Here is a 23,008-nt window from a genome sequence, read left to right on the forward strand (position 1 = left end):
AATCAAGTGATATAATTTGTTTTCAAGAAGTCAATACAATGAATCTTGCTTTACCGTTTTGGAGCAGAAAATTTAACTTGATCTCAACTGAAAATTTGCACAATACAACAATTATATATGATTCACTCATACAATATGTACAAATACTGTTCGTATCCCATCCTTACTTGTCTTATTATTTCCATCCCAAGGTAAAATTACTTACTGCTCTATATTTTGGATTCTTCTGCTCTATGCATATTCATATGCATAGAGCCACGCAAAACCCAAAGTATACATTGCCCTCAGAAATATAAACAAAGACTCTCAGAGTGACATGTGGATTTGGTTATACAAGTGGCTCCACCTTTGAAATGAGAACAAATATCTTCGTAATGTGGCAATTATGAAGAGACAAAGTATCAAAGAGAAGCCCCTTCTCTTTTATAAACATTCTCTCGTGCTTTAAAGTGTTTACTACAATTCTCATGTAGAGTCTAATAATAAAATTCATTTGTCTCGTAATGCAAGGCTCGACTATCAAAACATAATTGTCACCGTCAATTAAATCACTGCCCAAGTAAAAACTTAATGGAGAAGACACAAGTGTTGATATTTGGCATGACAACTTACCCCCAACAAAAAATCCATTTGCCATTTGAAATTGTACAGCCCAAGCGACCAAATGTGGAGGACTAACAGAAATTTCACAAAGCCGCCACGACAAAAAAATCTCCCTTAAGAGATTACTGATCTTACCATTGGGTCCATCCTCACAATCAAACTATCATCTGAAGATACAAAGTCTTGGAGATTGGTGCCCCAAAAAAAAACTTAGCTACTACAACTCACTTTTTTCTCTGCAGAAACATAGAAATAGTATATGCAGAAAAGTCCCCAGACCTCAAAGATGTATCACTTTTGAGGTGCTTTCTTTGTCGCCAAAGAGAACAAACTATAAATAGCTTATGTATAGATGTCTGATTTCCAAGATTCCCGTTATCCTATTGAAACAGGATTTTAAATATGCTATTTTTGTCAATTGATTTGCTACAATGCTTTTTGACAATGTCTTTTTGTTCATATCATTTTAAAAATAATTATTGACAAAATATATTAATTGATTATATAATTTGTATTTCGAACTCTTTTCATGAAAATCTTACGTAATTAGTAAAATAATCCGATGTCACAGTTGACTATGTCGCATGCTCTATATGTCTAATTTTCCACAATATTGGAGATACATGACACATATTCTACAAAGTACAGCTTTCATATTGACCACTCTTAGATATATCAACCGATCCTGCGCTTGTAATACACTCAAACCTATAGCTACTCTTCTCTAATATGCCCTTAGCATTCAGAAATATCGATTCAATCTTTGAATACTTTTTTTCTTGCATCACACTTTTCACATTTATATTATAACCCGCATATCTTTCATGATCCAAAATTTAGTATTTTCCTAGATCACCATTTATATTAATTATTACTATAACCTACCGAGCATAATTCAATAACATTTTGAACTAGCAATTTTAATGTTACTTTTAGGCGGTGCCCTCGTCTACTGTAGACGACCTTGTTTTCTTGTGCATGTGTGTAACTAGCCTTAGCCTTAGATCTTGACTATGTACGACTTGGCGGAGAGGCGTTTCAATTCTCCAGGCCCCAGGGAAAGAAATGCCGACGAAGCTAGTGCTTCTGCAAATGCCGGACACCCTTCCTACCATCTCTATTGACGACGCGTCTCACTCCATCATCCGCATCAATCCTAAAGGCAGGGTAATGGAGCTGCTCCTTGGAAACTCGCCTTCGTCAACCACGCTTCTGCGAGTGGGCGATCGTCATCGCTGTCAGGTCATTTTACTAACTTCATGTTCTTTAAACTTGTATGTTGTACTCGGGCGGGGTCTCCTTTTTTTTTCCCCCGCTCTTTGGAAAAGCACACGCTTTGGTTTTGACGGTGTTGGCTTTGTCAACATTGGCCTATGTATGCTGGGGGAAGAGGGCGGGTAGACAGAGAGCGATGGCAAAGCCTGCTGGCGGTTGGGGAGTGCTGGAGTGAGGGGTTTGTTCTGTTTTGTTTGTTTGTTTGTTTTTTTTTTTTTTTGGGGGGGGGGGGGGTGTTGATAATGAGTGTCAAGCTCAGAGGTGCTCTCTCTCTCTCTCTCTCTCTCTCTCTCTCTCTCTCGTTTTTCCTTCTCACCTTTTCTGGTAGAGCCACACGGGGTGTATGACAAGTTGTAATACCTGCAACATCTGAACTTTGAGTCTCCCCTTCGTCCAAAAAATGACTTTAGGTCAGTAATTGGTTGCTCATGATGTAAGATGTATAGTTGGCTGATAGCAGCATCACGTAAAGCAGCACTAATACCACCTTTTATCTTCACAGCTACAACTATTAGCTTTGATGAGGACGAAAACTTGTACACTGGTGTAGTCGCATGAAAGAACCATGCACACGCCTATGAAGGATACCTTGATGGTGGTTATGGGTTAAAACCATCAAAGGTATTCACTAGTATTTAGCGCATCTCATATAGCAGACCTCAGTGGTAGTGTATTTTGCACATGTTAGTAGTGATTTCTGGTGCAAACTTTTGGTCAAGAATCCAATCCATTAGTGTCCGCTAGTCCATGGAATCTATGCCTGCCATACAGGCTAGAGCTCCACTGCCTGTATAGCATGGCATGTGGGCATATAATCAATGTGTATAAGTTATAGGAAGCGTAGGAGATTGGATGTGCCTCTTTCGGGAACTAGTCGAGGCAACTAGCTCCAATGTCCAACTCACAATGTGAGAGGCCAACATGCATGTATCCGGTGACTGAGTATCACAAAGATGAACAACCTTTGACTCATTTGCCACACCATCGCCTAAAGATTGGATAGGTCCTCTAGGTACGGCCAAGGAAGTAGGAGCAATTGCCTGGGCTTGGTGCTGAGAAAGAATCTAACAAGAGTGCTATCCATCCACAAGTCTCTATGAATGCTTGGTGAAGATGACGGTAGATGAACCAAGTGTGTAAAACCGGAATAGGTGCAACAATAGCCACCTCATCGGATTCGGAGTTCGAATCTAACTTCTTCGTGCAACTCCTTTGAGTATGCCCCTATTTTCTAGACTTAAGACATGTCACCTCCTTCTTGGGTCTCTCACCAATTCTAGAAGTATCATCCTTCTATGCCTTTTGCTTCTTCTTTGGTTTCCTGGACGACTGTTTAGTCAAGGGCTTAGAGCCCCCTCTAGATTTGGACCTTTGAAGCTTCTCTTCCTGATTCAACACCATGGGAACAAGCTCCTCCCATGTCAGATCATTGGTCCTCCTTTGAAGCAATCAAGGGTGTATAGAAAACAATATACTCGGGAGTCAAATTCATCTTCACGATTATAGCCGAGATCGACTTCCTTGTCTGAAGAATCACTTGGTGCATATCTTGCATCTTCTCAATTTGATCCTTCATGGACTTCGATTGTCGAGGGTCCAAAGTTCCCAACTTTACCTCCAAGTGCGTTCTCTTCATAGGCTCATCCTATTGTAAGCTTGCTCAAAGTGGTTCAAGATCTTCTGAGCATTACTCATAGTCCGAATGTGTCCAAGTGCTTGTTGAGTACAATTGAGGAAGATGAAAGATTGGATCCTCGCATTAAGATGATCCCAAGAGCATTGAAGTTCAGCAAGCTTTTCCAACTCCTTGGAAGTAAGAAGAGATGAAAAGCCACTTGAATTTTAGCCACTTTATCGGTGCTTCCTTTCGTAAGAGAAGAGTGGACCACCATGTTCGTGCATTTCCTTTCAGATAAGATGCTGCCCTTCTAATCTTTGAGTGCTCTGAGTGACGCCCTCCAGAAAAAGCTAGTCGAATTGCTGAATAAGTGTCAGGGCTTTGTGGGCATCTCTAAATCCTGAAAAGATATCAAATTTGATTGCTTGTCCACTCTCTTTGAATTCTTTGGTCTTCTTGCTCTTATATTCGAGAAAGTCGTATTGATTGGCTTTATAAAAATGCTTTTTCTTTGAATAAAACATCTAGTCCTCAGAGTTCGAACTCTCGCAAGAGGTTAATTTCTCATCAAAAGTGTCTGAAAATTTTCAGGATTTGTGGTGGGATTTGCTTTTCTTGGTCTTCTTCTTTTTCTTTCCATATCTTTGGTTCTTCCGTCACTTCCTACCCTTTCTATCCTCATCACTCGAATCAGAAGAAGAACTGTCGGAACTATCAAAAGAAGATGAGGACGAATTGGGCAAACCCTCGAAGCGTACATGCTTCTTAAGGTTTTCGCGCATTAGCAAAAGAAGACTGACGGTCTAAATAACTAGGGTTGTCTGCTCCCTTGTTGCGTCTCCTCGAGTGCTTCTTGGCCCCCCAAAGTTGGTTGACTCGTCTTTTGACAACGTCATCGAGTTCATCTTCAGTGAATATCCGTGGCACAGGAAGTTTCTTGAGGGCTGACTCTAATGGCGAGTCGATGGTTGTCTGCCATCGGGAATGCATCTCATCGATCGGGTGCCGGGTGTCACGTGACACATCCAACCCTGTGTGTCTGTGGACAAGCTACAACACGACAAGGGTTCAGTCAGTCCAGTCAGTCTAGCTTAGGAAGTGTTCTGGCACTTTTGTGAGTCTGTTCGTAGACCGTGCATGCAGGCACTTATAGTAGATGCATATCCTCCGGTTGCATACAGCATGATCATAAGCATTCCCATCAGAATCCATCAGGGGAATTTTCCAGTGCTTTTAACCTATTTTCCCTATTTTTGACATTTTTCACTTATTTATTAAGTGACTTTTGTTGGGAACTGAGTAGGGCAAATTGGGTAAGATAATATATAAGCACTATTTGGCAGAAGAGCAAGGAGAACACAGGCCAAGGGCAGCAGGTTCCCCCTCTCTCTCTCTCTCTCTCTCTCTCTCTCTCTCTCTCTCAAGCAAGACTCCTTCCCCTTGGTGGTGATTTCCTCCAAGCAAGGCCAACATTCGACCACCATCTCCTTGGCGTTTTTCAGCATCCAGCCATCATCGCCATAAGCTCCAGCACCCTAGCGTTTTCAGCCAATAGCCTCATCGCCATAGCCCTAGCGTTTTCAGCGCCATAAGCCTCAGCAGTTCAGTGATAAAGCCTCAGCAATTCAGCGTTTAAGACCAGCCAAACCAGCGTTTTTGGAAGTCTCAAAAGGCCCGCAAATCAGCATTTTTAGGGCAGCAGCAGGACACTGAATTTCTGCAGTAAACCAGCATTTTCCATGCTACAGCAATTGCGTCAGCAAATTTCAGCCTCATTGGCATTTTTGGACAGCACTACTGCCATGATCGGAACACTCAGTTTTCAGCCATAGACTCGGTCCGTCGTCACCACCGTCGACATCGACATAGCAACCATTGTAGACTCATTGCATCAGCCATTGTACCAGATTGTGCAATCAATAGTAGACCACTCTCGCCAACGAGAGTGGGGCCTTCGGAGGAGGGTTTACAAACGTCTCTGGTGTCGTATTCTCTTCTCTCTCTATCCCTCAGTGTCACAAGGCGGGCACCACGTGCCAATAGAAAAGAACAGACTGAACAAACTTTTAGCACTTCAATAACAACTGAACTGAAAGAGAGAGAGACGACACGCGACACGGAGTGGCAGAATTCCACCCCAGAGAGTATTGGCCCCAAACCTTGGCGCCCCTTTCGGTATTTCTTTATATTACTGCCGATTCACAAAGTACAACAGCCGGGGAGCACCTCCTCTGCAATCTGCGCGCTAAAGAGTGCTAGAGAGGGCCCCCAAGGCTCATATTTAAAGGCCCAAAGCCTAAAAGCATCAAATATGAAAAGCTGACCCCAAAAAATCACTTTCCTAAAATTTCGGGATTTCCCTAAAAATCCGCCGCAAATTCCGGGACGTCCGTACAGGTGCCACATCATCATATTTTGATGTGCAAAGTCTTTGAGTGTGTTCTGCTTTATTTTTAATGCCTTTATGTCACTTGGGGCCCCATCGGACGGGGTCCCCATAAGTTGGTAGGACTTCTTCTTTTGTTGCTTGTTCTTCTTAGGGTTTCTAGAATTAGGGTTTGCAGGTTTTAGGGTTAGGGTTTCCAGAATTAGGGTTTCAATAGTTAGGGTTTCTTGCAAAAATTAGGGTTAGGGTTTTTGCTCTCGGGCAGCCACATCATCTGTAAGTTGGCTCCATTCTTTAGGCTTTGACACGTCAGCAGTTTGTTACACTCAGTCTCATACACCTTCACGCAGTGTCCATTCACTTTTGTTGTGTCCATTGCACTCTCTCATTAAGAACGGAAGGCTCTCCCTTCCATAAGTAAAAGGAACCTTGAGCACAGTTCGGAGCACTCATCTTGAGCAAAGTTCATCATTCACTCCGCTGCACCTAACACCGAGTCAAACATTTTGCATACTGAGGATCCTTTGCAAGTATCAACTTGTTGTTGACATTGCATCTTCATTCGTTCGTTCTCCGTAGGCCGAGGTGGTCCGTATTCTACCTCTGTTGTTCCATTCGAATTTCCCGTGCTTTCACCCGATCCAAAAGTGTCAGGTGGGTTCATCTAATTCTTGCGAAAGCCATCACCTGAATCCACGTGTATCGCAAAAAAAGGGATTTGGTGGAAGGAAGATCGAATGAGCTCTGATACCACTGTAACAGGCTTGGACACCCTAAGTCAAGAATCTGGCACGAGACACGAGAGAATCACTTAAAAACACTTCACGATTTTAATCATTGTTCAATTGAGGCGACACGACCCGGCGTAGTTCCGTGCCCAAAGAGATTGGTCCCATAGATTGGTGCCCCTTTCGGTATTATTTTTGTATTAATGCTTGAGTAAAGTTACAAGGTCCGAGGGTCCTCTCTGCTGTGCTGTGCTGTGCTCCTCAACCAAAATTGAGCCAGAGAGTGGCCTTGGGTTTCAATTTAAAGGCCTAGGGGCTTCACAAAAAGCAGTATATGAAAAGCTTTAAACTCAAAAGCCTCAGTGGCCAAAAGGTTACCGGCGTAAATCACGGAATTCCGTATGACTGCCATGTCATCAGTGCAAAACGCGGAGCGTCTATACAGTTGTCGCACGTCAGTACATTTTCTGCGAGCCTCTCTTTTTAATTTTCTAGTGTCCCTAGGGCCCCATCGGACAAGACCCTATAAGTTGGAACAACTTATGTTCCTACTTTTAACTTTAGGGTTTCGTCAATTGGACATGCCACGCCATCATTTTGTGACGGTTGCTCACCCGCTGAATGGTGATGGGTTGCCATTGCCGAAGCTCGTCCAAGGAGCCTCCCTTCTCGGGGATAAGATAGATCAATCCTTCACTCATGTTGTGTGGCATCTCCTCAATGTGCACAATGTGTTGGTAAGCACTACAAAGATCTCGACCAAGCACCTTTCACAAAGGTGGTGCTCCTGAAGCATAAGAATATCTATCATGCCACCCACTAGACATCTCTGAAGCTCCTGTCTCAAGCGACCCCTCTGCCGTAGAAACTAAGGTTCACCTGGGCCTTGCACATTCTATGAAACAATCCTCATGGGGTCAGTGAGAGAAAATTGCTACTACCGCGGCAGCCAATCTCTCAATCTTCGAGGCCGGCTTGGGTGGGGAGTAATCCACATCCGAGTGACCTTGAGAAAGCCGTGTCTGAAGTGATTGTCCAATCTATGCCCAAGAAGAGCGTGTAGACCGTAGGGCTACATCCAATGTCCAGGACTCCTCATGTACAAATACATGGCAAGGAGCACTTTGGGTATTTGCAAAAAAGTATATCACTATGTGTCTACAACCAGTTGCATCAGGCGGCGTCACATTGAATTTTATTCCCTCTTTGAATACAATAAAGAAATCCCGAAAGGGGCGCCAGTCTTTGGGGCCAACAGGTGTCGGCGTTTGCTTGGTAGCGTTCTAGCTTCCACGCCGTGTGTGTTTGAAGTGTCAATTCCCGTTACAGGTTTTTCTTTGCAAAGTTTCTGTGTCCTAAAGTTTAAAGTAAAAGCCTACGTCTACGGCCCTACGGGCCGGTTCCATGGGGCATACGTAGGCTGTAACCCAAAGGCCTCAAGGTAAAGCTGCAATACATTTGATGACTCTGACAGTTCATGCTCTTCCATCCACTTTGCATCCATAGGTGGATAGTTTTTGAACTTCACCAAATAGTGTCTTGCAACTTGTCCCTTAACTTTTCTTTCTTTGTGTGCCAAAATCTGCTCAGGTACCAAGATCTCATCAAGTTCATCGACTTCTGGCTAATCTTCCTGTGGCATATCTTCTGGCACATCACCCACAAAGGGTCTTAGAAGACTCATGTGAAACGCATTATGAATCTTCCAATTGTCAAGCAATTTCAGCCTATAAGCAACATCGTTGTTCTTATTAAGCACTTAAAAAGGCCCATAGTAACGTATGCTGAGCTTCGGAAACAATCTTTCCTTGCCCTTCATCTTCTTTAACCTTGCCTTTTCAAACCATAAGAGTACCCAATCACCAGGTCAAAACAACAATTCACGAGGGTGACGATCAGCAACCCTTTTCTGCTTTGCCCGAGTCTTCTCCAAGGCAATCTTGATCTTCTTATACATTTCATCCATGTTCTCAACATATCGATCTGCCTCAAAGTCCTCAGTATGCAAAATGAAAGGAACCTTTTTGCCATCTTCAACAATCTCAAAAGGTGTCTTGCCTGTGGACGAATGCATCGGATTGTTGTACGCATACTCAAGCATAGGCAAATATTGTTCCCATTTGCCCTCATTATCTGACACATAACATTTCAACAGATCCAAGATAGTAGAATTAGCCTCTTCTGATTGTCCATCAGGTTATGGATGAAACAAAGACGAGAACTTGAGCATAGTGCCCATGTTCTCAAACAATCCTCTCCAAAATAGACTTGTCATGCGAGGATCACGATCATTGACAATCGATTGTGACATACCATGGTACTTAAACACATTGTACATGAACAACCATGCCATCTGGTCAGATTTTATCTTCTTCCTGATAGGAATAAAATGGGCTTGCTTGGTGAACGTGCAAATAATGGTCCATATACCATCATTCCCTATCGGTGTTCTTGGAAGATCAAAGATAAACTCCGTAGCAATGCTTTCCCATGGCTTATCCGGAATCGACGGTGGCTGTAATACCCTGGTGCCTTTTGCCCGTCAAACTTGACCTTTTGGCAAATCAGCATGCTCGCACAAAGGCATCCACATCTCTCCTCGAAGTTGGCCAATAAAAGAATGTCTCTACCGTTCTAACTGTCGCATCAATACCACGATGCCCTGCATACGGTGGGACATGACTTTCTACCATGACCTTATGTCGCAATGGCCTAGTGACACAAAGTCTTCCATGCATCATCATAAAGCCGTCTCTGAGGAGGTAATGCTCATGATGTTACCCATCTTGCAACTGTTCAAAGATTCTTGCAAAATTTTCTTCAGTAGCATACTGTTCCTGCAGTCATCGAGCTCATGATGATAAGGAATTGACACAATTGAAATTTGTGGCTTCCTTGATAACGCATCAGCCACAACATTCTTCTTGCTTTCCACACGCATAACCTGGAAGTGGAACATAGAAAGAATGTTTGCCCATTGCATATGCTTTTGACTGTGTCGAAGTATCGCAAGGTCTGATGATTTGTGTGGGAATAAAATCAGACCTAACAGGTAGTGCTTCCAGCTAGAGAGCGCATGAAGCACGGCAAATAGCTCTTTCTCATAGATTCACATAATCTTTTCTGGTTCTTGCAGGATTCTACTCTCATAAGCTACTACCCGACCATCTTGCATTAGCACTGCTCCGATGTGCCGCACGCGTCACACTGGACCACGAATGACTTCCTGAGATCTGGTAAAACAATCACGGGATCTGAAGTCATCTTTTCCTTCAAGAGACTAAAAGCTGAAATCGTCCATTTGAAAGTGACCTCTTTCTTTTGCAAAGCGTGAAGAGGGGAAGCTATCTCTGCAAATTTTTTGATAAACCTTCTATAGTATGAGCACAATCCCAAGAAGCTTCGGAAATCGTGCACAGTCTTTTAGTTTGGCCATGTCTTAATAGCTTCAATCTTTGTGGGATCCATTTGGACACCATCCTTTGACACTATGTGGCCAAGAAAGTGGATCTCCTTTTCTTAGGATTGACAAGTAACCTGTGATTGCGTAACTTTTCGAATACAACGGTCAAGTGACGTCTATGCTCCTCTCTTCATTCTTCGAACAGACTATCATATCATCAAAGAATGTGCGAACAAACTTTTGATGCGAGCAAAAAATCCGGTCCATCATCCTATTGAACATAGCAGGAGCATTTGTAAGACCAAATGGTATCACTAAAAACTCATAGAGACCAAATGTCGTCCTAAACGTAGTCTTGTGCACATCCTCTGGCCTTGTACGAATCTGATGGTACCTACTCTTAACGTCCATCTTGCTGAAAATTGCAGCACCCTCTATCAACAATATCATCCACCATGTAAGCGCATTGTCTTTCAAGAAAGTGGCAGCTTTCTTTATCTTAGAGGCCTCTGTAAAATTCCCTCCTGCATAAGCTGTATCAAACTGCTGGAGGAAAGTAAGAGCCTTTGCCTTATCCTCAAAGCGGCTGAAAGTGCTGAACTTCACAACTGCACCACCTTCTTTGTAAGCTTTTGGCTTTCCCAGTGTCCCCAAATTGTTATAAGGAATTGTCTGCAACATGGGTAGTGTAGTAGGGATCATCGACATTCCTTGGCCATTGACATTTTGCATTGTAAGTGCCATATCTGGCTGCTGTCCAGAAAAACCAGCCATGCCAAAATTGCTCTGTGGCACCCCAAACTGGCCCTAATTGCTTTGAAAGCCTTGCTACATGTCGATATTACCATACAGGGGGTTTGGCATCATGCCTTGCATACCCCAAACACTGTTCCTGGCATATATTGCTGGTTTCCAGGTGCATAACCAGCCATGCTTTGGAACACAGATCCACCTCTGAAATACCCAGGATGTACCGTGGGTGGTGGAGAAACCTGATGCATTGCCTGGAAACCGGTTCCCTGTCCATTTAATGCAACATGTGGACTCTGAAAGGTGGTGGGCTGAACTGGCAAAACCAATGGAATTGGCGTCCTAACCATTTGTTCATGGACGAAAGGAACCTGTCTTGGAGCCCGTGACTCCGCAACATGCGAGTGCTCCCTATCTTGCTAGCACGCATGAAGTACCTGGGCTTGAGCCTCATCGAGCTCTACTAGCTGTGTGAGTTGCCTTGTCTGCTGCGGCATTGGTGGCGCTTACAAAAACTCCATAAGCCTTGGATTTTTCACCAATCGAGAAAATACATTCACAACGGCACCAAGTGAGTCTTGAACGCATCATCTTCAAGTTGCCAGTCGTAAAGCCCCTGCACTGGTGGAGCATTCACATCAACAAGAGGTACAGACAAACGTGGCCGTGAACTCTCGCAAACCTCAAACACTGTAGGAATTGCTTGCCTGTCTGTCTTGTGAAGAGGAACCCTCTTCCATAATGCCTTTCCCTTTGTCGGCCATAGTGTAATCCCGCGTTCTTGTACTCTGTCTTCGCCGCAAACCAACCGAGGCTCACTTCTTGAGGAAAAAGTGATTCTGTCCCCGCAACGGAACCATGGAACCGGCCCGTAGGGCAGTAGACGTAGGCTTTCACCGGAAACTTTACTTTAGACTTTAGGACACACAAAAACTTTGCAAATAAAAACTTGTAACAGGAATTGACACTTCAAACACACACGGCTTGGAAGCTAGAACGCTACCAAGTAGATGCCGACACATGTTGGCCCCAAAGATTGGCTCCCCTTTCGGTATTTCTTTGTTGTATTCAAAGAGGGAATAAAACTTGTGATTTTCTACGAGTTGTGCCGCATGATCTGGGCTGAAAATGACCTATTCTGGCCGAATTTCGGCATCATAACTGTGCTAGGATGCTTCACAGACAGTATCCCCACGCAATAGATGACTTTTCCGCCGCATATAGACACTTTGCAAAATCTGGTGAGAATCTGCAGCATGCTGAATTCTTTGTTTTTTGCCCAGATCACCCGCACAGCGGTCCCCTCGCGTCCCCGGACGTCTTGGGGGTATTAGGGACCGTTTAGGCTAAAACCCTAAACTGCAAAAATACACAGCAGGCTGTATTTCCTTGTTTTGGGCTCCGTTTCGCGAGCCGGTGGCATCCGTAGCAAGTCCTCGAGCTCCCGCACGTGTAGGGCTACTTGCCCTTTGAATCAGACGAGATTCCCCGCGTGATGAACCCTGCTATACTCTGATGGTTTCTTGCTATGGCGCATGAACCCACACAATTGTACATATAGATGAAAAGCCCTCGAGCGTGGCATCACGTTTTTGTAAAAGGGGAGAGAGGTGCGCGAGAGCAGAATCATTGTGCTACATAGTGCAAGGGAGAAGGCAAGCTTTCCATTAAAGCTTCACAACACCTGCACCAACTACTCTCACACACACACACACACACACACACACTGTAAGTCACAGTGAGAGAGAGAGGCAGCCCCAAATGGCATTTTGCACCAATTCCCAGTTGAGGTGCCAGTATTTGACGTTTTGCAGGCTTTGGTGCCGCCAAGTGTCCACTATGCTTCTTTGAGTTAATTTTCCTAGTACCCACTGACTTATAAGTGTAGCGAAGGGGCCTAAATGACTTTGGATTGAGCCTAGACACCCTTTTACTGCTCAGATTCTAGTGCCGGTCGGCCCGACCAACTCGTCTACGGGTGAAACCCTCGACCATCGGCCGTTTCACACTGTCCACATGTCCGACCACTTGCAACTTCAAAAAGAGGGTCTCAAAAATTAAATTAAAATCATTGGAAAGAAACTAGTAACTAAGGTTAGCAGTTGCCACGTTCTCGTGACAGTAATTAGCAATTGCCACGTCCTCGTGACACCTTGGGCCCCATCGGACGGGGTCCCATAAGTTGGTGGAAACTCTTCTTAAAAAATAGGCCACTCGGCCAAACTTTGCAAGTTGGTGAAACTTCTTCTATTGCTTCCGTTGCTTCTAGGGTCTAGGCTTGCTCTGATACCACTGTAACGTACTTGGACACCCCAAGTCGGAAATCTGGCAGGACATACGAGAGAATCACTTAAAATACTTCACAACTTTATCACACTTTCAAAAGAGAGTCGACGCGGCCCGGTGTAGTTCTGTGCCCAGAGGTATTGGCCCCAAAATCTGGCGTCCCTTTCGGTATTTAGTTTTATATTAATGCTTGAGCAAAGTACAATTCTCGCAGGCCCCTCTGCTCGCAGACTCTGCGTCTAGATGCTGTATAGAGTGAGGCCCCGAGGGCTCTATTTATTTTTACAAGGGATGCCCCAAAAGCTGAGCCCCAAAAGCAGTTAGTTCAACAGCAGTCAATCCCAAAAGCATCTAGTCCAAAAACTGTCCCCAAAAGCAGCCAACACAAATTGCGGAAATCCGTACGACTTGCCACATGGCACAGCCAGCGCAAAACGTGGAAATTTGTACTGTTGCCACGTCAGCATGCCAACGCAATTTCTGGTCTTCCGTGCAATTCTGCCACGTCATGAGCTAGTCTGTGCGGGCAGTGCTGCCATGTCATCATTTTGTGACAGCAGTCCCTCCTGAGCCAGTCGGCTTGTAGTGAAAGCAATGCTAAGAGATCTCCGGCTGATGAGGAGTGTCCCGTCCCTTGAGCCGGTGGTGGAGTGTGTGAAGGGTCAAGAGAGGTTGCTGTCGGGGCAGTTGGGGCGACGGGAGGGGTAGGAGGAGGGGATGGGTAAGAAGGGGGGGGGGGGTGTGAAGCTGAGGTGTTAGCAGGCCGGGAGGTGGAGGGACTGTCGATGGCGGGGCTAAGGTGGAAGGAGGCTCCTCAGGAGTATCCCGTCATAAAATGGTTTCGTGTAGAAAGATGCTGGCTTGTCGCGGGTCGGCCACCAAGGGGGCAGTGTGGCGAGCCCACTGTCCCTGACGACTACGGACAAGTACCCGCTACCAGCCATCAACCGACAGGCCGCCCATCTCTGAAGAAGTGCCAACCTGTGCACCCTAGGTCTCCGTCTGTTGTGTTGGTCCAGCCTTGGGAGGCTAAGCGTGTGTCGCGGGTCGAGGTCTCCTATGAGGACACGCCTTTGCGAGATGGTCCATCTGTCTGCATATTTAGCACTGATTTGGGAGACCCGAATACTCCACGCTTTGGTGGAGCCAGCCGCCACTCACCCTAGGTAGAAGAACTACCTTCGGGAGAGTGTGGGTGTCTCGAACCAAAACGCGTACAATAGGTATACCTGCTGTCTTGACAACGGCCGAAGCTGCCTTTCGTGGGGTCTCCAAGACAGTTTCAATCTCAAAACCAATCTTGGATAGAAGTGAGAGGTACTCTCTCCTCATGCCGGGGAAGCAGACTGAAATGGGCAAGTCTGCTCCTCGACAAGAACATTGGAAGTTGGATCGAAACCATGGCGCTATTGTCGAAAGTGAGCCCCGATTGCTCTGATGGCCAGTGGGCTCATCGAAATGAACTTGGAAGCCATCTGGGGAGTTTCTAACTCGATCTGGTTGTAACCACCCCCAAGGAGCTATATGTCGATGATCTTTCCCACCTCCGAAAGAAGGCGGGCTTGGAGGAGGTCGCGCACCTCACCTCTGCTGGTTCGGGTGCCGATAATCTTGTAGATGACGGAGGTGGCCTGAAGGCGCTCCACCTTTGCTGCAAGACTCGTTTGCTCCGTCGGTGATAGAGCAAGTCTGATGGTAGTTTGCAGGGTCGGACGAGGGGGCTTCGTCAGAGTTCTTTTGGGGCGGATCATGAGCCTCCATCTGTGTGTGTTGCTGTATAGAATCAAAGTCAAGGAAGGCGATGGTGAGTCGGAGCCGATGGAAACGAAGAAGTTCGAGAACCAAGTTGTTGCGCGAGCAAAGGTACAAGAAAGAGCCCCTTGGGGGGTGGGGGGGGGGGGGGGGGGGGGGGGGGGGGGGGGGGGGGCTACAACGCGTAAGCAGGGGGGAAGGGGGAAGTGCGCGAGTGGTGGGAGCACTGGCAGCAACAATCTTGTGCTTCTTCTTTTAGGGTTTAGGCCCCTCGCCCAGAATTTGCAAGTTGGCTCACTTCTCGGGGATCGCCTCGTCATGAGGTTGTGACATGCAAAGTGCAAGATCAAGAGGCCTTCATCTTTTTCGACATGGGAGCCAAGGTCAATTTCATTTCTACTTAGATGATTGTTGGTCTTGGATTGAAGCTTGAGGACATGGGGCCACCAATGGATGTAGTTTTAGTTGTAGAAGGGCAGAATTCGCCGTAACACCTCATTGGCAAGCTTTGCTTGCATTGTCAGGGTTACATAGGGCATGAGGATTCGCATGTCATGCTACTTGAGGGGTGTGATGTGCTTTTGGGCATGCGTTGGCATCACAAGAATGATGAGGTGGTCCAGTGAAAGGCTAGGAAGCTTAAATTGAAGACTAGCAAAGGCAAAGATGTGGTTACAGATGTTAAGTTAAAAGGTCAAGTGAGTCCTTCTTGTATTAGCTTTTGCCATTTCTAAATTAATGAAATCAAGTCTTCTTGCTTACTTGGTCTTTTTAAAACCTATGGATGAATTTGAGGATGCAAATTTTTAGAGTTGGAGCGTCGAAGTTCCCTTCAAGCTCATGCCAATTGTTACTTAGAGGGTTTACCGGGTGAGCTGCATGACATTACTTAAATGGGAGGACAAAGGAACCACAAAGAGAGAGAGAAGAAGAAGAAGAAGAAGAAGAAGAAGACATGCACAAACCACCTTTTGACCAAAATTCTATCATACCCTTAGGTAGCTATAGCCACTTTTAAATTGTTACCGAAGTGCTTTTAATTGTCTCAATGGGCGTTTCAACTCTTAACGCTTTGACATAGGATCTAAGTTGAGAGAGAGAGAGAGAGAGAGAGAGGGAGGTGGGTTTAGTTTTGGGGGGACTTTTTATCCTAAAAAATAGAAAGTTTTCTTCCTTTCAATTTGATTCTTCAGATTAAAAAAAAATTCCATGATGTGGGTTGTCACGTGACACATCCAACCGTATGTGTCCGTGGACAAGCGACTTCATGATATGGGTTCAATTTAGTTCAGTTAGCCTAGCTTAGGAAGTGTTCAAGTACTTTTGTGAGTCTGTTCGCAGACCGTGCATGTCCAGGCACTTAGAGTAGATGCATATCCTCTGGTTGCACACAACATGATCATCAGATTTCAGTCAGAACCCATCAGGAGCATTTTTACAATGCATAGACCTATTTTCCCTATTTTTGACATTTTTCACTTATTATTTTTGAGCGACTTTTGTTGGAAAGTAGGTAGGGAAATTTTGCTAAGTTGTATAAATGGAAACCTAGCGCTAGCACTTCTTGGCAGAAGAGGCAGCAGGAGCACCTTGCTCAGTAGGCAACTTCTCAGCAAGACCGACTCCGCGACAACTCTAGCGTTTTCAGCATTGTAGAAGGCCTAGCGTTTTTGCACACAACATGATCATCAAATTTCAGTCAGAACCCATCAGGAGCATTTTTACAATGCATAGACCTATTTTTGACATTTTTCACTTATTATTTTTGAGCGACTTTTGTTGGAAAGTAGGTAGGGAAATTTTGCTAAGTTGTATAAATAGAAACCTAGCGCTAGCACTTCTTGGCAGAAGAGGCAACAAGAGCACCTTGCTCAGTAGGCAACTTCTCAGCAAGACCGACCCCGCGACAACTCTAGCGTTTTCAGCATTGTAGAAGGCCTAGCGTTTTTACATCAGATCAGCCAGCGTTTTGCACTTGCAGATTCACGGCGACAGTAGACAATAGATCAGCTCTAGCGTTAGCATATTCCCCCACAACAGTAGATCAGCCCTAGCGTTAGCAGATTTCCGCCGCAGAACCCCAAATCAGCCTAGCGTTTTTGCAGATCTTCGCGATAGAAGCAGCAGTAGCACTAGCGTTTTCAGTTTCCAGCAGTCAGACTTCGCAGTAGAACCCCCGAACCTCGCAGATCTCTCCTTTCCGCAGCAGATCCTCGCCGCACGGTCAGATCCCGCGAAGTTTGCAGATTCAGCCCGAAAAACGCAGATTTCAGCATCTGCCTTTTCAGCGCGTCGTCGTCGTACCGTCGTCATCGACATAGAGTCAGAATTCAGCAGATACAAGATTTGCAGATTTCAGCCCTTAGCAGCTCCAGATTTCAGCCCGTCTCATCGTCGTCGACCTCGTCGGCAAGTCCAAGCATTGTAGAGATTTCTACAATCATAAGTAGACCAATCTCGCCATCGAGAGTGGGGCCCTTGGAGGAGCATCTCCGGTGTCGTATTCTCTTCTCTCTCTATCTCTCAGTCTCAGTACCTTCACGCACAATGTCCATTCACTTTGTTTGTGTCCATTGCACTCTCTCATTAAAGAACGGAAGGCTCTCCTTTGCGTAAGTAAAAGGAACCTTGAGCACAGTTTGGAGCACTCATCTTGAGCAAAGTTCAACATTCATTCCGCTGTACCTTACATGGGTACTCTATTTTCCTTCATAGGAAGGGTAGATTTTAACCTATAAGCTCTTGCCTTGCCACACGTGCACTTATGCAATCTTTGCCAAGCCTACCTTCTTGTCGCTCATCGGATCCTCTCTGTTCTCCGCTTCTTCTTCTGCGAATCTGGTGGCGACTGCACCTTGCTTCTCTAGTTGGTTGAGTGCTACCCCTTTTGTAACCTGTACTGATTCTCTATAAGCTTGCAGATAACAATCAATTTTCTTCCCTTAGATAGCAAAAAGCAACTACTCACACATGATTACTACGAGTGAGTGGAAGGGGGGGGGGGGGGGGGAGAGACACGACGGACAGTGAGCTCCCAACCTCATATACTAAACTCATTGTCGTTTAGTACATAGAGAGATAGAGAGGTTGCGAACCAAGATATTAGTTAGTCACTTAATTGGATCATACTGTGTTTTAGTTGCTGCAACTTAATAAGTTAATTGTGCATGAGTAAAGCGAAAATCCAATGCTCGTCTAAAGAAACAAATACATCATGCAATTGACACTTTCTTACATCTCTCTTAATATTCAAAATAAAAGTAAGAAGAAACGATAGAGATTTAAAGAACTTACCTCTTTCCTTTGCGCTCCTCGCACACACAAAGAAGCAATGAGAATACATCAGTTGCGTGTGCGTATATGCTCGTAAATCCTCACCCACAATCGATATTACCACCTGCTCTGAGACAAGTGAAACATAGGCGTCAAACACCTCTCATGTGAGCTCTCTCTAAAGCTCTCCGACTTAGGAGCACCCCATAAACAACTGTCCACCCAACCATAGGAGTCCCATATATAAGTCTGGACTGGGCTACCCTACCTGCACATGCCATGTGTGCTCCATGGCCCCGAAGCTATAGATGACGTGATACAATATGATTACACATTACAAAGAGAGAGAGAGAGAGAGAGAGAGAGAGAGAGAGAGATCCTGTTTTTTTGTAGATAGAATTGAAGAACGGGAGAGGGTTGTCGCTATTATTGCAACCTGATGAAACTGGTAACAATGGAACAATTATTGATTGGGATTTCAGCAAGAATCAAAGGTAACAGATTTGATGCATCTAATTGCATGAAGCATGTGTGAAAGAGGGAAATGTGCATATGTTCAACTTTTATATTATGCAATACTTGTGCTAAAAAGATTTTTATGGTGTAATAGAAATTACATTTCTCATCACAAGTGAAAAGGCAAATCTTGCTGGTGTTATGATATTTGTTTGTCCAGTGGTAGAATGACTGTCTAGATATTGTTCGAGCAGTTATATCAGTAGCTGGTAAGGTGCTCTAGTTTCACGGCTTTGGAAAAAACGGCCTTTTTCTGCCTTGCCTCATGTTCTCGCTCACTTATATACACGCTACGGGTTTCCTTACATAGCTTCCCTTGTAAAGCGGGCCTTGACCTTTCCACAGTGTGTACCTTTCATCCTATGTGTAGCTTCTAGCCGCTTGTCTAATGGGGAGTATAATATCACAAAAAGTTTTAATTCCATGCTGTTAAGCTCATCTTGATTTGTGAATTGGAGATTTGTGTATTGTTTTCAATTTTTTCTTTTTCTATGCAGGGTAAATTATTTAAGCCCCACACTATCATACCTTATCAGCTCAAGGTACAAGTCCTGGTCTAGTTGTACAATGTAATGTAATGACTTGTAGTCGCCTCATGCTGATTTGTGTCATTCTTGAGGTGTTTGCAGAACTACTCAGTATCTAAAAGAAGAAATGAAGTCCTTAATAGTTTTAAGTAAGATATAGTTTTAAGTAAGACTGTAACTGTACCAGATATGAGATATGTTCCACCTCTAGAATTTTATTTGAAATTGAGGTTCTGCAAGAAAATGGAAAATACAAACTTGAAGGTGGAAGTGCAAAGGATGTGCAGGCTAGTATCGTAACATGGGATGGTGTATGAAAGCGGACTACCGACTAGGCATTTACAGTATTCAGAAAAGCATCTCCGCATTAATTGCAAACCACTAAGCCAACTTATTTAGGTGTCTTTGAAAGAGTTATCTTGTTGTGTCCCCCGCCCCCCCCGCCCCCCCCCCCCCTATCTTGTTTATTTTTCTTCAAGCATGGTTCATGATGCATTCTCTGTAGTGTTTATCGAAGCTAATACGTCTGAGACTTTCCATAGCATGCATGCTTCATGATACCATTGCTATTTGGATTGGGATAAAAGGTAACTTCTCTCGCCGCCAAGAATCCTCATGGGTGAACAATAGTAATATAGGCATTCAAGAAATTGAAGTTTTTCATTAAAGATAACATTTTTGTTGCTTAGAAAATACATTAGAAGTGCAGTTTTTTTATACAAAAGATTTCATGTGATTAAAAGAAGTAAGTATTATAACAAAACAATTTCATGCTCTAAAGTGAAATTGAAGGGCTCTCAAGACAAAATACAGGCATAGAGTGTACACCTAAAATCTTCACGATATGTATATGCAAAAGACTCGATGTCTTACCACAGCAAGATGTGTATAGGCACAGATCATATGACCAGAAGGATCATAATTGCCATATCTTGTTACCAGTTGCATGTAATGATCTATCCACCGTAGAAAGCATCAAGTAAAGCCATATTATATCTCTTCAAATACAAGCTTCGAAAGTGATTCAACGCAGGGCATATCCGAATGCTCTACATGTTTCTCCAACTTCCTCGAAGGTATGCATTGTTCTTTTCATAGCTTCTCAACCATTCATTTTTTAATTATTATCCAAGACCAAGACATGCTTTGTTGGCCTCATTACCCAATACATTGTCATTCTTTCTTATTCTCACATTTTGCAAATTTAAACACATACACTTTGTAAGGAATCGCAGAGGGAATGGACCAATAGTTAGCTGCTAAGGATAATTTGAGTGGGATAAGGATGTGTTAAAGATGTTAGCTGCGAAGGATAAGTTGAATGGGACCAATAACCCATTTGTGCATTTTTTCCTTCATGCATGCAACTTTTGCATCAAGTACATTCGATGGTGGTTGTTAACAAGGATGTATCCATTATGTTAGCTATTAGGGATAAGTTGAATGGTACCAATAACCCATTGTGGACAAAGCTGTAACGCAATACTATGCCCACGTTTAATGTATGAATTCCTTTGTTGAAATAGTATATATGCAAGGAGGTACCATTGATGTTGCATATTTCAATTTCACTCTTGTTGGGATCAATGTTATAGATTTTGGCACAGCTAGTGCTCGAGTTGCACTACTAACTTTGCTTTATGTCTAATGGTGTATTGAGGCTTGCTCCATGTCTTAGCTTGCGCATATTGGTGCTTGTATAATGCTGGCTTCCTTTTTTGGCAGGTACTATAGCTTGGACTTTTATTGTCATCACCATTCACCATGTTTTTCAACTGATCATGAATATTTCAGAGTGTAGTGATTTGTTGAATGAAAATTTCATTTTTAGAGGTTAGTTCAAGGTTATTTTTTGTTAGCTCCTCCAATTATGTATTGAAAGCACTTTAATTTCTATCAGCCAACCTATCAAAGTAGAATTTATTGCAACTTTTGAGAGGACTTTTTCCTCCAGAACCTTAATCCTCTTATTCAATTCCTCCATTTCACTTTGTGCTTGTTCTGTGACTTGCAACAGTTGATTCTTAAGGTTTTCAATCTGAACTTCCACCATAGCTACCCTTCCAACACTTGAACTCTTTCTCTAGTTGCCTTTGTGCTCTTTCCTCAATTTCTAAATCACACTCTTGCTAGATGAAAAAATTATGCATCACTTTTCATGCCTCTTTGGCCACTGCCATTGACACCTGCCTCAACTCAACTTTTTTTCTGTGCTCCAAACAGATCCTGCTTTTCCATCACTTTCACCTTCCTTGAGCCTTTTCTGCTTTGCCGTTATTAAACTTAAGCTTAGTTCCATTCTTCCCAGGGGTTGGTGTTACCACTCGTGGATTGTTCTATGGTATATCCTTTTCAACTAAAAAAACAAGGGATCCATCTTTTTCTTATGCTTGAATAGCACCTTCTCTGACTCTGCTATGGATTAACCTACTCCAATCAAGTCCTCAGTTGTCCTACATATTGCAACTTCAACTTCCTTGGTCTTGGACCCAACTTTGAATTATACAAAAGGACAAGATATCCTTCCTCAAAAATCTGGACATTCACATTCCTATTAAACCATGTTTGTCTTTTATTCTAAATCACTTATGTCAAGTAAGAATCTTGTATCCTCTCCTGCTCCAATGTTAACAGATTCTCTAGTGAGATTTCTTAAGTGGTTTAACTTCTTAATCACCTTGTTGAGGAAGTGTCCTCCTTGGTTTGAAACCAACCCAATGGGACACCGATATCTAGTCATAAAAAAAATCTGTAGCACTATTCATTGTATTATCCTTCAATGCCATTGCTTTCAGCCATTTGGTAGAGTAATCGATTGCCACAAGAATATACTTTTTCTTTGTTACCTTGTTGCAGGTCTAATAGGACAAAAAAAATCCATTTCCCATTTTTGAAATAGTTTGAATGGCAAGACTAAGTTGATGTTGTATCCTATCTACATTCATTGTTTTGCCCTCTCTTTGGCATTGAGGACATTTTCTCACAAAATCATGAGCATCCTTTAAAACTGTGGGCCTCCACAACCTTGCTTGAATCTCTTTTCCTACAATTTCACTAGAAAAGTGTCCTCTTGCTACTACTCCATGAGCTTCTTTAAGGACCAAATATTTTTCAAAATACATCTTTTCATTATCTGATCAATTCCTTTCTTGTAGAAGACCCCTACAATAACAAAACATGGTCTACTTTTCATAGCCAATTTTTTTCTCCTATCTTTACTCATTGATTCTAGAAAGATTCCATTTGTTAACAATTGAAAAGCATATGATCATACCAATTGTCGGATATGTTCGCCTAAGCTTGAAAATCTTTGCAGTTGTGGTGCTTCTTCTATTTCGATTCTACCAAGGTAATCTGCAACTAGATGACTCCTCTCGGGTGCCTTGTGGTGCTTCTTCTATTTCGATTCTACCAAGGTAATCTACAACTAGACGACTCCTCTCGGGTGTATGAATCACCTTGAAGTCAAATTACTACAACAAAATTACCCATCTATCTATTCTCCCATACAAGTCAAGCTTATTCACAATGTAGAGAAGTGCCTAATGATCTACATGGAATATCACCTCATTGGTCCAAAAGTAATGTATGAATTTCCTCAAAGCATATATCATGCCAAGAGATTTTCTTTTTGTCACCAAATAATTTCTCTTTGTTATAGGCATTATACTTGCATAATAAACAGTTTTGGACCAACTTTTTGTTTTTTCTTGCATTAGGATTGCTTCAATGGCAATATTGGATGTATCTACAAAAATATGGAATAACATGTCCCAATCTAATGATTGGAAGATTGGTGCCACCACCAACATTTTCTTCAAAAAACCAAATGTTTTTTGCGGTTCTCCCCCCCATTTATATGCTACATTATTCTTTGTCTACTATGAAAGA

General features: G+C 43.5%; 1 protein-coding gene across 1 annotated transcript; it reads left to right on the forward strand.

Annotated features, from left to right (window-relative positions):
- Window positions 1–1,607: 1,607 nt before the first annotated feature.
- On the forward strand, window positions 1,608–21,646 carry LOC147463768 (uncharacterized). Its single transcript, XM_086529497.1, has 7 exons — window positions 1,608–1,845; window positions 18,468–18,568; window positions 19,088–19,132; window positions 20,060–20,065; window positions 20,138–20,193; window positions 20,843–20,950; window positions 21,426–21,646. Exons 1-7 carry the CDS (start codon window positions 1,669–1,671, stop codon window positions 21,509–21,511), a joined length of 579 nt encoding a protein of 192 aa, XP_086385623.1. The 5' UTR covers window positions 1,608–1,668; the 3' UTR covers window positions 21,512–21,646.
- Window positions 21,647–23,008: the final 1,362 nt, after the last annotated feature.

Source organism: Adiantum capillus-veneris, chromosome 2 (assembly GCF_014529385.1).
Source record: "Adiantum capillus-veneris isolate H3 chromosome 2, ASM1452938v2, whole genome shotgun sequence".
NCBI classification, from domain to species: Eukaryota; Viridiplantae; Streptophyta; class Polypodiopsida; order Polypodiales; family Pteridaceae; genus Adiantum; species Adiantum capillus-veneris.

Bases quoted from the DNA above. Each gene is read 5' to 3' on its own strand.
- LOC147463768 (XM_086529497.1), top strand. From the start codon at position 1,669: ATGCCGACGAAGCTAGTGCTTCTGCAAATGCCGGACACCCTTCCTACC. The intron at 18,569-19,087 runs GTAACAGATTTG...TTTTCTATGCAG, and splicing joins GATTTCAGCAAGAATCAAAG to GGTAAATTATTTAAGCCCCA. The intron at 20,951-21,425 runs GTTAGTTCAAGG...CATTCTTCCCAG, and splicing joins TGAAAATTTCATTTTTAGAG to GGGTTGGTGTTACCACTCGT.